Source organism: Podarcis cretensis (assembly GCF_951804945.1).
Source record: "Podarcis cretensis genome assembly, chromosome: 2".
Lineage (NCBI taxonomy): Eukaryota > Metazoa > Chordata > Lepidosauria > Squamata > Lacertidae > Podarcis > Podarcis cretensis.
The window spans coordinates 83,739,527-83,756,170 of NC_137171.1; the positions used below are offsets into that span (position 1 = coordinate 83,739,527).

A 16,644-nucleotide genomic window follows, 5' to 3' on the forward strand; every position below is an offset into this window, starting at 1 on the left:
GCAAAAAGATTTAAAAAGTTCAGAGGAAACAAGTCTAAGCAGACTAGGTTTAGGAAGAAATACCCTGTCAAAAGTGCACTCTGGTAATAAGATAAAAAGGTAAAGGACCCCTGATAGTTAAGTCCAGTCGTGAACAACTGTGGGGTTGCGGCGCTCATCTCGCTTTACCAGCCGAGGGAGACAATGTTTGTCTGCAGACAGTTTTCCAGTTGGCCAGCATTACTAAGCCACTTCTGGCGAAACCAGAACAGCACACGGAAACACCGTTTACCTTCCTACCGGAGTGGTACCTATTTATCTACTTGCACTTTGATGTGCTTTTGAACTGCTAGGTTGGCAGAAGCAGGGACTGAGCAATGGGAGCTCACCCCGTTGCAGGAATTCAAACCGCCAACCTTCCAATTGGCAAGCTCTAGGCTCAGTGGTTTAGACCACAGCGCCACCCACGCCCCAAGTAATAAGATAGGAAAAGCATAAAGAATCATTCACAAAAAAGAGCAATCAAAGGAGAATCTCATGCAAAGTAGTGTATACTGTGATTCTGTCCTTGTGTTCATACTGGTCTTGAAAAGATCTAGATCTAACTTTAGAACTAGAGAAAGGGCAGCCCCGCGCAAAGTGAGCACTACACACTACACACTAAGCTTTGCAGCAGCAGTGCTTTAACATACCTGATATATCACAGCTGGATCAATACATATAGACGGCTGTCTCTGCAAGAACCAAGGTAAACCACAAATTCATTCAGTTAAGAACTCTTGATGCACCCACTTCCTCTCTTGCACATGTAACACAGTTGTCACCATGTATGTCACAGTTTTCCCAAATTCTGTATACTTTAATTATAGAAATTCTCTAGTAGCCATTCCAATGGATTCCCCCTTGAAATAAACAGAAATAAGTTCTTGCAAATCTTCCACACGCATAGACGATAGTTTGATTTCTTATGTCCATCGTTTCTGAGTTCCCTGAATGTAGTCCAATGCCTTTTCAATGAGAAAACCTAATAGCTACAATGCCAAAATATGGGGTCCCATATCTTGGAGAATATGTCTAATTTTAAAGAAAGGCCCAGATGCAGGTATCTACTCCTCCTCATAATTGCCACCAAAGATTATAACCCAAAGATATAATTTCAGTAGTTGCAAGGGCTTGCGCTCTTGCACCAGGATTTTTCAAGGTTTTTCCTCCAAGATCAGCATCTCTCTTCTGAGACTATTTCTGAAGTTCTCATGAGTTTTGAATGGTTGTAGAAGGTCTGCTTCCATAAAGGTGGTTTGAAGCCCTACTGCACGTACAGAGCTTTCCCACATATGCCTTTGGATTGGGAACAATGTGAATAACATTAACTCCTTATCCAAGCATTCTATCTTTAGAGGAAACTATTTAAAAAGGAAGGAAATTATTCCACACAGAAGAGTTTCCATGTCCCTGAAGGTTTGAAGTATCTCAGAAGAAGAGAGGGCCAGAGGACATCTGCAGGATTATCCTTTGAAAGTTGTACTTCTCTGATTTTTTTCAGAGTACATTACAGTGGTACCTCAGGTTAAGTACTTAATTCGTTCCAGAGGTCCGTTCTTAACCTGAAACTGTTCTTAACCTGAAGCACCACTTTAGCTAATGGGGCCTCCTGCTGCTGCTGCGCCGCCGGAGCAAGATTTCTGTTCTCATCCTGAAGCAAAGTTCTTAACCCGAGGTAGTATTTCTGGGTTAGCAGAGTCTGTCACCTGAAGCGTATGTAACCCGAGGTACCACTGTACTACATTAGAGGGCATTAAATTATGTGGGCATTAAATTATTAGAGGGCATTAAATTATGCGGGCATTAAATTATTAGAGGGTGTTAAATTATGTGCATTAAAAACACATATAAAAATGATACACAAAAATGCATTACTTTAGGAGAAATTGGTTGCAAAAATATGTGTATTAGTCAAAACTGCTGGCAAAAATTTGTTTAGTAAGAAAAAATGCATTAAAATCCACACCAATTTTCATGTGTTGTTTTTTTAAAGAAAAAAGTCCCCCAAAGTGCTGTGGAAATGTGGAAAACTGAATTTAATATTGGAAAAAATAAGAAAATGAAATTGACAGGTTCATCCATCCGTACCCAAGAGCAAGGCAAAATCACAAGGAAGGAAAGCTGAGGTCATTTGGGAGTTCAGTTCTCAAAACGCGTGCCACCCAGATAAGGAAGATCTGGAGACAGGAGGATATTGCAAGACTCTTCAGAATGGGAAAGGCTTGCAGGGTTAATAAGCAGAATGGAAGCAGTACTGTTGAAGATTCACTTCTATGCACAAAGCCTGCTAACAGGAAGGGGAAGATATACAGACAGTGCCTGGTACAGCTGAAAGTGGCTGGAGTAAGGCAAAGAACCACTCCAACTACTTGAGACCAAAAAGATGCAAAGTGTCAAGGAACAGAGTCCACCTCCTCAGGGATTAGCATGGTCTGGAGGGGGATAGAGTGGGGATGGGCAAGAAGGTAATGTAAGCGGTAAGAAGGTAAAGAGGAAGCTGCTGCTGAAATTGAACACAGCCTGGATCCATTTGCCACTTTCTCTAAGCAGTATAGGGCAGGCACAATAACTGCTCAGTACCTCTATCGCTGCTCATGCTCAGTCCGACCTGCTCTCCAGGAAGGAAGTGAGGAGGAAAGGGAGCACCATCATTCACCAGCTTGCTAACCAGCTATCTCAGTGGCAAGGAAGCAGATGGTGGTGACGATGAAAAGAAGGAGAAACAGCAAGTAAGCAACAGCAAGCAGAATGTGGAGCAACTAAGGGAAGAGGAGTCTGCCCTTCTTCCCAAGGAACTCCCCAAACCTGGAACTAATACTATAGTCCTGTCCAGAAGTGCATGTGGTCTATTTGGTATTCGGGGACGGGGGGGACGGGACCATTTTCCTACTTTTAAAGAAAGCATTTTTAAAGCAATGTTCTGCCCAGATAGGGGACCTGGTATTGCAAGGGTTTATTCTCTTCCCACTTTGCAAGTTTGATAATGTGGACAACAAAATTACAAAAGCATGTAAAAACAGCACATACATGATTCCAGATTCTTTATCCCATACATACAATAAAACAATGTGTTATTTTTAGGGAAACCTATGGGTTTTTGTCTTTGGAATATTCTTTTTATGTTATTTTTAGGTAGCTCAGTATGCATGTGCATTATGAACTGCTTTTGCAATAAAAAGATTCAATTCCAGTAAATCAACAACAAAACAAAACCTCATGCTAAGACTCTGTTTTCCAATATGAATTACTGCAAAGTTACTTGTGGACACTTTTAGGCAAAAACAAAACAAAAAAAAACCCCAGAAATTGAAATCAATCAGGAATTGTTTTGAAAAAAAGGATTTATAATTCTATTTTATTTCACAATTCTTATTTTATTAGACAAAAAAGAAGAATCCAAGCTAATAATCATGCCTGCAAGAATTATTTTTCCTTCAGGGAAAATATGCAAAAGGCAATCAGTACTGAAAGTAACAATAACGCTTAAATACATTCTTCCTTTTAGGATGGCTGCTGTGCCTAACCATCACTAATATCTTTCAGAGAGCTGGATTTCTCAATACAGCGGTACCTCTACTTACGTTCACTTCTGGTTACGTATCCTTCAGGATACATGCGCGGCAAACCTGGAAGTATTTTTCTGGGTTTTCCTGCACGCGCATGCGCAAAAGCACTCTATGCACTGCATGCATGCACAGAAGCACCAAACCGTGCCGCGCACATGCACGCACCTCTGGATACGCACACCTTGGGATCTGACTGGAGCTCCAGAACAGATCCCATGCGCAACCAGAGGTACCACTGTATATCAACAAATTGACTAATTTATATAGATATCTATCAGTCTCACAAATTTTGCTGATGTATTATTTCCATTTAAAAAAATCTGTCAGAACATTATTTTATGTAACATAATGATATAGAAAACCTGAACAAATTGTTTCGAAGAACCAAAACTTAGTATTTTTCAGAAGGCATTTAAGTGATGCGTTTTCCCCAAAGCACCATTGCCTGACTTTCTTTATAGTAAAACAAGGCTTTACTTCTTCTTTGTAGACACTCTGAACTTATAATTCAAACATGAAAAAAAAAAACCCTAGTTGTTGGCTGGATGCCTGCCTCCCAACAGCTCCTTTGCCTGAGCTGCTGTGATGTCATGAAATGTTCATAAACATTCTAAGTAGTCAAGAAAAACCATCTATAGAAGAATGTTTGGAAACAATGGCAGCTCTGTGAGGAAAACGAAAGGCTAAAACAAACCATTACATAGAGCTTAAGGAATGGAAGATTTGTGGCTGCTGCAGCAGATGAGGAGGGTTGACTGCAGGGAAACTGAGTGATATAATGGTCTGGTAGGTCAGGAAGCTAAGGGAGAGGTATCTTGGAGGTAGCATGGCTAAAGGAAGAGGGCAAAGTAGGAAGTCCCCTGAGAAACAAACTGCTGGAGGAAGAACAGGTGGATAACCCAGAAGTCTGATGAAAAGAAGGTTAGGGACAATGAAAAAGGCAAGGGTACCTTACAATGACAGGATAAGGTGTGTGATCATTGAAGAAAGGTAAAGGTGGGCCAGGAAAAACATGTTTGGGCTTCCAAACAAAACATGAGGTGGGTTCACCTGTGGTATCTATCCCAGCAGTGCCCTAGGGACTCCCCCCAGCCCCATGGCAAATTGCTTTGGAACGTCAGCACAGGTATCCATGGGAATGGAATATCAGTGTTCCAGACACCCATGCATTTTTTGCATACCTAGAAACCTTGTCGCCACCCAGGATAAATTATCTGGACCCACACTGGCCTAGGACACCATCATACCAGTTTACCACAGAAGCAGTGTTAAACTAGCCACTGCAAGGACATGGCAAGTTCCGGCATGAGGGAGGGGGTTAATGGTGATATTATGGGAAAAGTCTGACAATTAGATTTTTAAAAATTTAAATTGAGAAAGCTTAAGTAAAAAATAATTAAATACATGACATAAAACTTTCATGTATACCTAGGAGCCCTGTTGATAGTGTGTGTGTGTGTGTGTGTGTGTGTGTGTGTATTAATTATATATATATATTATGTTATCACTGTCCAGAAAGTATTATCTTTGTACTGTGTAAAAAAAAAAAGGAGGGGGTATCAGGAACAAACCCAAAGAGTTTTGGTCTGTTAAACAGGCCCGATTCATAACTAGTTTTCAAAGTTGGCTTGCAATCAAACTGACCAAAGTTTATTTTACACTACACCCCCTTGGTTTGTATAAAACAGTAGGATTCTACTGAGTTGTTACGTGCATGGAATGGGGTCCACTCATACAATGGGACTTCCAACCCCTCCCCCATGCTCTGGAGGGTGGGGAGGAAACCCAGAATGGGTTTAGCACATGGGTAGGCAACCTAAGGCCCGGGGGCCTGATCCGGCCCAATCGCCTTCTCAATCCGGCCCATGGACGGTCCGCGAATCAGCATGTTTTTACATGAGTAGAATGTATCCTTTTACTTAAAATGCATCTCTGGGTTATTTGTGGGGCATAGGAATTCGTTCATTCCCCACCCCCCCAAAAAATATAGTCCAGCCCCCCACAATGTCTGAGGGTCAGTGGACTGGCCCCCTGCTGAAAAAGTTTGCTGACCCCTGGTCTAGCAGGTGCACAAGGGAAAGTCCAGTTGTGGGTACAGACCTTGTTCCCCATATGTATGCACACACCATTTATCGCTACACTGGAATTCCACTCAACAAGCAGATATTCTATGAAGCTGAAACTAAACACTTGGGTGTGTTCTTTTCCTACCCACATGGGAGGGGTTGAAAGAAGAAAGGCCACATCCTTTGGAGTCCAGTAAAGGAACCCACGGGGCAAGTGAAGTGTTGCCCCAGCTACAACAGCCCAAAGAGCTCCAGGCGAGCAACTTACTTTGACAAAAGCTAGATAGAGATAGGCTGAGGCCTCTTAAGCTTCTGCCTCCAGCACACTTTTCCTAGGCTCAAAGTGCCAACTCTCTGGCCTGCAGACCAGCAAGACAGGTTGAGAGGCACTTGGCCCCTCAGGCCCAGCTGAAGGGTCCTAGCTCTGGTTCTATAGGCCCTAGCGCTGCAGGATCTATCTAATTCAGGGGGCTCTTGCCCACAAGGCCCTTTTCACTACCACAATGACTGGTTCCTCGGCTAATGATATTGCAGCATGTGACTCTTTCCTCTAAGGAGCTTGAGGCAGCACACATTATTCTTTCTCTCTTCCCTTTATCTTCAGAACAATTCTTTGAAATATCGTGCTTGCATTATCCAGCCAGATGGGCGGGATATAAATAGTATTATTAGTATTATTATTTTATATCCTTTTTTAAGGATATAAATAAATGTGTAGATTAGGCTGAGAGAAGGTAATTGACTCAAGTCACTTGGTAAGCTTAATGGCTTTGTTTTCAATCATTGCATAGAGGGATTTACATGGGACTGAGCAAACTGGAAAGAATTCTGCCAGCCATTCCGTTGCCAAAATTTTTCCAGAAAGTAGAATATTTGCGGTTTGTCAAATGCATAGTGTTCACTGGAGCCCATGACTTCGATAAGTCTAACCCTGGTGCATAAACATTTTAGCGTTTTGTGTCATTGAGATTCACCCCTTCCCTCAAAATGGTAACTGGTTGAAAGTGGGTGCAAATTTAAAAACAACTCAAAAGAGTGAGAGCTAGAGTGATCAAATGAACAGTGAAATGGTGCAAATCACTATATCAATAGTGCACGTGACTCCATACCAATACGTGAAATAGTGACCTACCTCAGTGAAGTACTATGTGAATAAACAAAGTAAGGATTTAAATGCATTCTGCTTATAGTGCTGGGAGGGGGGGGGGAATGCATACTGTCATGTAAATAGCTGCCTAAATCTAATCAACATCGTTTTGATTTGGTCATAGCTTAATGTTGCTATAATTACTATCTCTTTACTGTACCTGCATCTATATATTTCCCTGTATGTACCGAATAAGGAGTACAAGTAAGGAGTACAATGTCCCAAATATTTATGTTTCTTAAAAATGTGCATGCTCTGTAACACAGATAAACATACCTTGATACAATTTTACTTCATAGTATGCCTACTGTCCAAAGGAGTCTCCTTCTGAATTAAGAATGGTGGCAACAGGTGTGAAGAATGATTATGGTGCAGAATGGAGAATAATAAGTCTGCTTTGACAAAACATGAAACTTCTAAAGTATTATTATTCTGCTCAGAAAAGCCACTTCTGTTTCCTGGTCTCTAAAACCTGCAAACTCAGATTGTTCGGTCTCTTGCTACAAATATGTCAGCAGGCAAGTTGCTTGAGAAAGCAGCTGTGCTGGCTGAGAGAAAAGAGTGCAATATTTTTTATTTGTCAGGAAAATACGGCACAATGAAAAATGATATCCTTTGGGGAGACAATGAATATTATCATATTTTCCCCAAGGTGGTAGCATCCCACACGAAGTATGGGATGTTTAACAGATACGACACGCATTTGGGAACAAAATGTGGGTGGCAATGTGACACAGTCATGCTGTGCAAACCCATCTCTATAATAAAAGCTAGGAATCCTTTTATGCTTCAGCCAACAGGCATTAATGGTGGTTATCGCATTAAACTGTGCCGGCAAGCATTAAAAGTCCATACCTTCATTTCTATGACGGTCTGAAGGGCTTTCGTCTTCGCTGGCTCAGGCTGAAGCTGGGTCCTTCTGTGCAGTTCCTGTGGAGGGACACGATAGAAGTAAGCTTGGCGACTCATCTTCCCATCATTTATTTTGTCACTGATGCAGATTTTTGGCAGATCACAGCAGAATCCAAAGTTCAGACACGCAGAAGCCCAAATGCTACAGGTGCACCACTGCTATAAATCCCTCTAGCATCTCTGCAGCCTCTATCTTATATTACAGGCAAGGCTGCCAGCACATGCGCTATTTCTGAAACCTTTATCAATAATTAATGTCAACGGTGACAAAGGCAGCATGTTGCATTTGGACCGAGAGAGATTACAACACGGCTGCCTCTCTGTCCAGGCATCAAATAAGTAATTCAATTATGTTGAACACTGTATGGCTAATTCCAAAAAACGGTAGTGGGTAGAAATGTCACATCAAATCTTCTGCCGAACTTCACCACTCAAAGAGTTTTTCTACTGATATTTGAAACAAGCAATTTACAGACATTACATTCAAATTTGACATTTTCAGAATAGTAATTATATAGTGAATCGATGCAGCTCTAAAGTAGCTTTATTATGTTGGCTCGTCTTTTCTTTCATGATACGATATTTTTGGAACTTGCACTTCAATCCATAAAGATATTTGCTCGCAAGTTAACCCCACTAATTTCAGCAAGACATACTTCCAAATTAACATGTTTAAGGATGTTAATGTCTACCTAATACATTAAGCAGGATGTTTTCACTGCACAAGGGTGTGTAATTAGAAAAGTGATGTAAAGGATAATCCATTGTGATGTTTCCGTGTGCAAGCCACAATGAAATGTTGAGAATAACACAAGAACACTATATACATAGCTATTTACTATTTCAAATTAAAGGGAAGTTTAGATAATTTAAATCTGACTTTTTTAAAAATAAAAGATTCACACCCACGCAGCCCCTCCCCCCAAAAAACCCTTCAATTTTTGTGTGTGTTGCTAATGACAATTGGCTTGGGCACCTCCATCCATCATCTTTTCTTTCTCTCACTATGTGCAAATGACCAGCTTAATTCTGAATTCAACTAGGACCTGTCCCATGTCTGTCTCATGTTCTAGTCTGTTACAGTGAGCTCATGTAATTCAGCCAAAAGGTGAAGCCATTTGTCAACTTGCCAACCATACACATAACTTTAAAAAGAGGAACCAAAGCAATTCACACAACACTCACATAATAGTGAAATAATGCTGTAAAAACATATCAATAAAACAACAGTGTATCAGTCACAGAAACCAAAGGACCTGGAACCAGCAGGAACAAAGAGAACACCTGGCTAAATACCCCAGTGGGTGCCCTCCTGATAGCAACTGAGAGATCAGTGCACATGGTAGATGCCACCAGAGAGGCGGCCATTTTTTGCAGCCAAAGTATGATTCAGGCTCAAATCTCAAAATGAGATAATACTGACCATGACAGGGACATCATTGAATTGTTGATTCTCAATAGAGCTAATAAAGCTTCATTCACCTTCCCAAAATGGCTAATTAACTACTGTTTGCCATAAAACTATTGATTGTGCTTCTATAAATAGCAGAAAGGAGAGTGCCGAAATGGAATAACAACAACAACAATTTGTTTTTTGTACCCTGCCCAATTTGTTTTTTGTACCCTGCCCATATGACTGGGTTGCACCAGTCACTGTGGGCAGCTTCCCACAAAACATACAGAAACACAAGAACACCACACATTTAAAACATCCCAATGCAGGGCTGCCTTCAGATGTCTACAGAAGGTCATATAATTATTTATATTCATCTGACGGGGTGAGAATTCCACAGGGCGTGCTTGAGCACTCCATTCATTCTTCATTATCCGTTCAAATCAGATTATTTATCATTCAGTTTCAACAGTAATCAAAGTATCCCATTAGATGCCCTAATCTAAATCCTGTTGGTCATTTTGCTTGTGGACTTCCTATTGCCATTTGGATTAGCCGCCATGGGAACAGGATTCTAGACTAGATGGGCCTTTGGTCTGATACTTAATGACTTTTCTTATGTTCTTACAGATGCTACATTAGGCCAAACTAGACACCTGTGATGTGTGAATGCATCATAGACACCTATTTCTTTTCCAAACAGGCGTCCAGTTTGAATCAGGACTGTGGTTCCAGGGGTGGGAGGGAAATTCCCCTTCCCATTCTACAGTACTCTTTCCAATCACCTATATTAGTCATGGAGAGAGAAACATAAGCACACAGGTACCTGAACATTTTTCCTCCATAGCTAATTGAGAAGCAATTTAGCTTGCAGAACTGGCATGGGGGTTTAACTTCCCCTTGTGCTAAGGCTCCAGACCAAGTCAGCTGCACCCAAGGCAGCTTTTAGCAATGAAAAAAGATATCAGAGATGAATCTGAGGTTATATCTAGATTGGCCCATAGTGACTAAGAAAAAGCATCCATCATCATCAGCTTATACCCTATCCAGCTCTTAACAAGACAGAAAAGAGAAATTAATGCTGCAGTAGCTAGTCTGAAGTTTACAACAATACAGTACCTTTCAGCCCAGCAAGAATTAAGCCTCTCAAGCAGACAATAGGATAATATGGTCTCACCTTATACAACTGCAGTGTCCAAGCTAGTTCCTCATTTTGAGCAACTTGTTGCTCTGTAATCAAAGGTTGCATGAATCTCTGCCTGTCTTCACCTCTGCCAAGCTGCCAGCTTGCCTGCCTGCCTGCCTGCCTAGAGGGCATCAGCCCTAGAATAGGGGTAGAAAACAGGATGCCTTTCAGATGTTGGGCACATCGACTTCCACCAGCTCAAACCAGTATGACCAACAGTCAGTTACAGTCCTAAACATCAGGAGGGCATCAGTTTGGCTCCATTTGTTTCAGAGTAATGCCAAGGAAATAGTGAGCTTGGGGCGGGGGGCTTTCATCAATATTTTCCCTTTGCATGAGCACCCCAGCATTTCATACCTATTGGCAACCAGGGAGCGGGAGCCAGGAGAAGCCTAGATTCCTTTCACCCTTCTAGCTTCTAAATGGCAAATCTAAAAACTTGTCATATTGCCTCCTTGAGACGTGTCATAGAATCACAGAACTGTAGTGTCCTCCATCCCTTTGTGTATAGGGGAGTGTCTGGACTCTTCAGTTTGAGGTGATGGTATGACTGCATCCATGGTTTGATGGACGTCAGCAGCAAGAAGCTGCTTCTATGAAACAAAGTTTGTTTCCCAATAAACAGAACTGTCACCTCCTTATTTAGTTACCTACGTTTCTATCCTGCCTCCCAGTCAAGTTCTGGAAGCACCTTACAGATATTTATCAGCACAAAATAAACAGCAATAATGAGGCTGTTACTATGGAGCAGGGCTCCCATCCACTAGCAGGACCAATGGTCAGGTATGATGGAGTCCAAGAAAGAACACATGGGGTAGTGGTCACAAGTTCCTCATCCCTGCTATAGAGCATCAAGAACACAACATTATAAGACTTCAATACAAACCCAGTCTTCTTTATGGGGATAACTGCAGTGTGAGACGATACACTGCAATGTGTTGTTGTTTTTAAACTGTGTGCCGTCAGGGCTGTATCATTCACTTCTGTGTCAGAGAAAGCTTTGTGTATGTACTGAACTTGAGAAGTCCCCACTCACACACCCCTGCTCTCTAGAATGTGCATAAGGGGAGTTGGATCAGACCTTATACTTTTTACCACAAGTTATTTTCTTATCTCCATGGCAACTATGAAGGTTCTTACACAATACCATATTCCTAGTGGATTTTGAAGTCTTGAAGTGCTTTATGAGCTTTAAAAACAATTTTCAAATGCGTATTTTAAAAGGTTTTAGAATTATTCTTTATCTTTAATTCTTGGAGCAGTGAAGTAGAAACAAACAATTTCAACACAGGACTAAATTACATTAGTCTTATTTACTGGGATTATCAGTACTTGCCTCCTTACAATGCATATGATGTTCCCCCACGTTTGTGTTGACACTGCTACTTCTGGACCTCTATTCAAGGATTTCTCAGACTAGGTTTATGCCAACTTTTCGAGTTATTGGATTTTGGTACTGCTCTTCATCTCATGTGCAGCAGTTTCAAGGTGCTACTTACAGTGTCTGTGGGAGGGGCTTCCTTCTTGTAGAAACAGTTTACCAGCCCTTTTCCTCAATCTTCCTCCCCACAACCCATCCTTGACCTTACAGCAGAAATATGAGGGAGAAGTTTTATTCTCCATTGTATTTCCATTGGCAGAGTGGCCATGACAATCTGCCCAGTTAGTTAGTTAGCTATTTTTGAAGCTACTTCTCCGTGAAAAACTGTGCATATCTGCACAGCTCCAAAGATAAGCTTTCAGGAAAGAATGTTGTTATCTCCACTGCTTCCTTCAACAGATGCAGGGTGCAGGAAAAGGGGGAATGGGGCATGAATACACAGGGAGAAAAGCAGCAAGAGGGAGCAACTAGCAGGGTAACTCACAGGGGAGGTGGAAGATCATCAAAGGCAGGGGATTTGTGGAACAGTGCTTGCGAAGTAAGACGCCAAAAGCTTCTGATAGCTGGCTGCCTCTGCTTTCACTATAGACTTTCACTCACACGCATATTCCATTCCCTGGATTCTCTCATTACCATTGCAAGTCTGTTATTGGAATTGCCTTCTGTGAGCTCACATTGCACCCCTTGGCTAGAGTTTGGGGTCCCCCTCAGCACCTGCTGTGGCTGGTTCCAGGGGCAGACCATGTGCCACTCACTGATGAAGGATAAACAAATGCTGTATAAGGTATACGCAGCCTAGTTGGCCATTATTATTGAGCTGGCATGCAAGTCCAGACTCAGCTAAGAAACCACAAATGTATTTTTGAAACTCAACAGAGAGAAAAAACAGGAGGAACACCCACTGTCTGTGTACACCTGTCCATGGAAGTGTGCATCTGCAGACTTGGGTTAGAAGAAGGAAGACAATGACCTTCTGGACATAATGCAGATTCCTTTTTTTTAAATTGCACCTTCCCTGTGACCTATTTGTTGTTGTTTAGTCGTTTATTGTGTCCAACTCTTCTTGACCCCATGGACCAGAGCACGCCAGGCACTCCTGTCTTCCACTGCCTCCCACAGTTTGGTCAAACTCATGCTGGTAGCTTCGAGAACACTATCCAACCATCTCGTCCTCTGTTGTCCCCTTCTCCTTGTGCCCTCCATCTTTCCCAACATCAGGGTATTTTCCAGGGAGTCTTCTCTTCTCATGAGGTGGCCCAAGTATTGGAGCCCCAGCTTCAGGATCTGTCCATCCAGTGAACACTCAGGGCTGATTTCCTTAAGAATGGATAGGTTTGATCTGTGACATATAGCATGGACTTATGTTATGCACAAGGAACTATTGCAATGTGTCCCGTGAGCAGCAATTGCTTTTGTGAAAAATCACAGTGTGTCATGAACTGGCAGGATGATGGGAGGAGGAAGAGGATCCTGGCAAGGGGTGTAAGCTGCGGGTGGGACACACCGGGGGTTGAGGAAAGAGAGGTTGATGTAGGAAGTACTCACGGCGTGATGGAGGATAGCATGGGAATGGGGGACAGTCAGTGCCAGATTTACGTATAAGTTAAACAAGCTATAGCTTGGGGCCCACTCTTTTTTTTGGGGGGGGGGAATTTAAAGGGGAAAAACCTGGATGTACATTTCCAAAATATAAGATAAAAAACAAATAAAATGAAACTACAAACACCAACAGTGGCAAATGGCTTTAGATACCTATTAGGTCCATAAATTACCATATAGCATATATTCCAACACAAAAAACAATGACAATTTGTTTTGACAAGGACAGCTGGAAATATAAAGGGCCCCATTACCTTTAGTAGCTTAGGGCCTCATCAAACCTAAATCCGGCCTCGGAGACAGTGCACAGGAACCAAAACAGGACCCATCGCCAGAGCCAGAGGGGCCCCTGTCTCGACAAACTTGGTGGGCTCTGAGGCGTAGGGAGCAGAAGGAGGGACCTTCTAGGAGGCTGAGGCAAGCAGAGGCCCACAGCCCAGCTCCCTAGCTGGCCAGGTGGGGCTCACTAGCTCTTGGAGGAGGTGTGTGATTCCTCAGTTGGAATAGGCTTGGGACAGGTGAGGGTCCCATGCCTCATGAAGCCCAGATGCTGCAATCAGCAGGCAAAGTACAGAAAGGAAGCAGAGCTGAGGTGCTGTGTCTGCTCAAGTTTCTCTTCAGTGGCTAAGAGCAGCTGGAGCAAGGCAATCTCAATTTTAGACTACAACAGCCAGGCCCCTCCCCCTGATTCTGAATGGGGAGGAAAGGGCACAGGTGATTTTTATAGAAGAAACCCCCCTACATAAATTAAATTCAATCCCACGTTTAACATCTCGTCTAGTTTATTCCTTAGTTGTGCTGCAATTCTATGCACTTTTATGCATGCATAGGATTGTGTTGTAAATCACAAAGTTTATTATGTAACCAAAGCTAAAAACGTTTAGATACCATTGCTTTTTTGGAAGATATTTTAAGACTGTATTTAATTCTCCCTCTGAAACCAATGGGACTTAAAAGTGCTTATCCTTGGCTGGGTTATGCCCTGTATACGTCTATTAAGATGCTGAGTGTCAAATAATATGTAACTTCAAATGCAGGAGTCAAAATGGCGGCTGTTTCTGGAATTCCACTCTGGGAGAGTAACACCCAGATTAGCCTAAAGTGAGAGTGAGCTGAATCCACTGAGAAAGTTTGAGCATTAATGTATAATGCCTTTAAAATACCTAACTACTGTATCCTTATTCAATATTATCAATAAATTCCTTACTGCATTTGTATCCGCTCTTCACCAGCAGGTCCCAGGGCGGTGGGGTTACAACAATTTAAAATTCACAATGAAAAATGGTTGAAACAAATTACAAGCACAGGAATAGGGTGGGTCTTCAAAACACACATCTCAGGTATCAAAGGTTAGAGTAAAGAGGTGTGTCTTCAGCATTTGCCAAAAATTATATCAGGGCCGGGGGGAGGGGAGTTGGCCATGCAAAAGAGCAACCCTGTCAGAGCTCATCAACAACTATTACATTATGTTTGAAAACTGAACAGCTCCCAAAGGCACTTAGGATGAATTGGCACATGAACTGAGTGTCATACATCGTCCATGGACACAAGCCAGAGTTTCCACCCCTTATGTCAAAGATGTATAGGCTTTCAGAGACGAGTATTCCTAGATGTCTATCATAAGATGCAGACTTGCCTCATAATACTTTTCCTGTTTGCAGTATAAATCAAACTTGCTTAAAAGCTTTTCTTCCCTATTCCTGATGGTAAAATGCAACAGACAATGGAATTCTGGAGAAGATCAGAAAGTGACTTGCAGTTTATTATTTTGCATAGGAAAACCCTTCCAATTGGATTCAAACGTTTCTAAGTTTCCAACAAGCCACACATTGTTCTGTGTATAATTAGCTCCGTAACCGGAAGGTGGGTTTGTTTTGTTGTATTCATTATGCCTATTTGCGGTGTTCCTTTTTGGGAATGTAATTTCTATTTTTCCCCTCACGACTCCTGTGGAAGATAGCTTGATTAAACAATTACCTAGATTACATTCTGAATATTTTATGAAGTTTCTATAATACATACAACCTTTTCCTAAATGATCTAGTTAGGTGTGAGTAGTCAGGTAGCTAAGTTTGCCAATGACATGGAATTGTTCAGGGTGATAAGAACAAAAGGGACTAGGAGGAACTCCATAAGGATCTCTCCAAACTGCAGGGGAATTAATATAGCAAATGCAATTCAATGTAAGCAGGTATAAAATGATGCGCATTGAGGCACACACATACCCCCCAAAAAATTCACATATACACTTATGGGATCTGAACTGGCAGTGACTGGCCAAGATTTTGACTTTGGAGTTGTAGTTGCCCATTGTGCAGCAGCTGTGAAAAAAGGCATTTCTATGTTAGGAAAGGGATTGAAAATAAGACTGCCAATATCATAATGCGATTATACGAACGTATGGTGGCGCAGCCATTCTTGAATACTCTGGTTTGCACACCTCAAAAACAATATTGTAAATCTGGAAAAGGTTAAAAAGGGGGGCAAAAAAAAACCCTATCATGGGGCTGGAACAATTCCCCTGAGAGTAAAAGTTACATCATTTGAGGCTTTTTTAGGAGGAGTAAAAGAGGGAGGACATGGCAGAGGTACGTAAATGGTGCGAAGAAAGTAGATCTTTCTCTGCCTCCCATTGTATGGGAACTTGGGGTGATCCAATGAAGATGAATGTTGGAAGATTCTGAACTGACAAAAGCACATATCCCTTACACAGCACATAGTTGAACTGGAATTTGCTACCGCAAGATGTAGCCATGGGTGGCTTTAAATGGGGATTAAATAAATTCATGGAGATAAGGTTATCAATAGCTACTAGTCATGATGACTATATCATCCAGTATCAGAGATAGTGGGCCTCTCAATGCTAATTTCTGGAGAGCACAAATGGAGTGAGTGCTATTGTGGTCATATCCTGCTTGCAGTTTCCCATAGGCATCTGGTTGGCCACTGTGAGAACAGGATGCTAGAGTAGATGGGCCTGCAGGGCTCTCCTTATCTTATCCTCAGTCTGGATGTTTATCCTTATTCTGCTGGCAAGCATGCTAAGCGAGATAAATGCTCAAAAAGCTAAGGTTTTAAGTTCATTGCATTTCACTCTACTTCCATTCAATGCAGATGTGATAACACTTTTTATTTTTCCTGTGTTGTGGTCCTGACTAAGCTGCACAAAAGTGCACAAAGTTAGACATTTCTCTTTCTAATCCATCAGTGGATGGCGTCTCCATTAGGAATGAAGTTCATCTCTCACATCCACGCACCAACCAGTCCTAGGTAAAAAATGGCGAAGCCATAACATGACAGCACGTTGGGGCATATGTAATAGCAGCCCAACACCTCCACAGCATAACAAAGGTGCCAATGCATTGTGCCATCC

At 42.0% G+C, this 16,644-nt stretch overlaps 1 protein-coding gene across 13 annotated transcripts in view; it reads right to left on the bottom strand.

Annotated features, from left to right (window-relative positions):
• ERC2 (ELKS/RAB6-interacting/CAST family member 2) overlaps positions 1-16,644 on the bottom strand; it is a 530,269-nt gene that overhangs the window by 389,611 nt on the left and 124,014 nt on the right. For all 13 annotated transcript variants that reach the window (XR_013835709.1, XR_013835710.1, XM_079964988.1 and 10 more), the window contains one exon: positions 7,656-7,730. Coding sequence is in view for 11 of the 13 variants with exons in the window: in XM_079964988.1 (XP_079821114.1) it covers positions 7,656-7,730 (75 nt within the window). In the remaining 2 variants the exon portion in view is untranslated. The remainder of the gene's footprint in view (positions 1-7,655; positions 7,731-16,644) is intronic.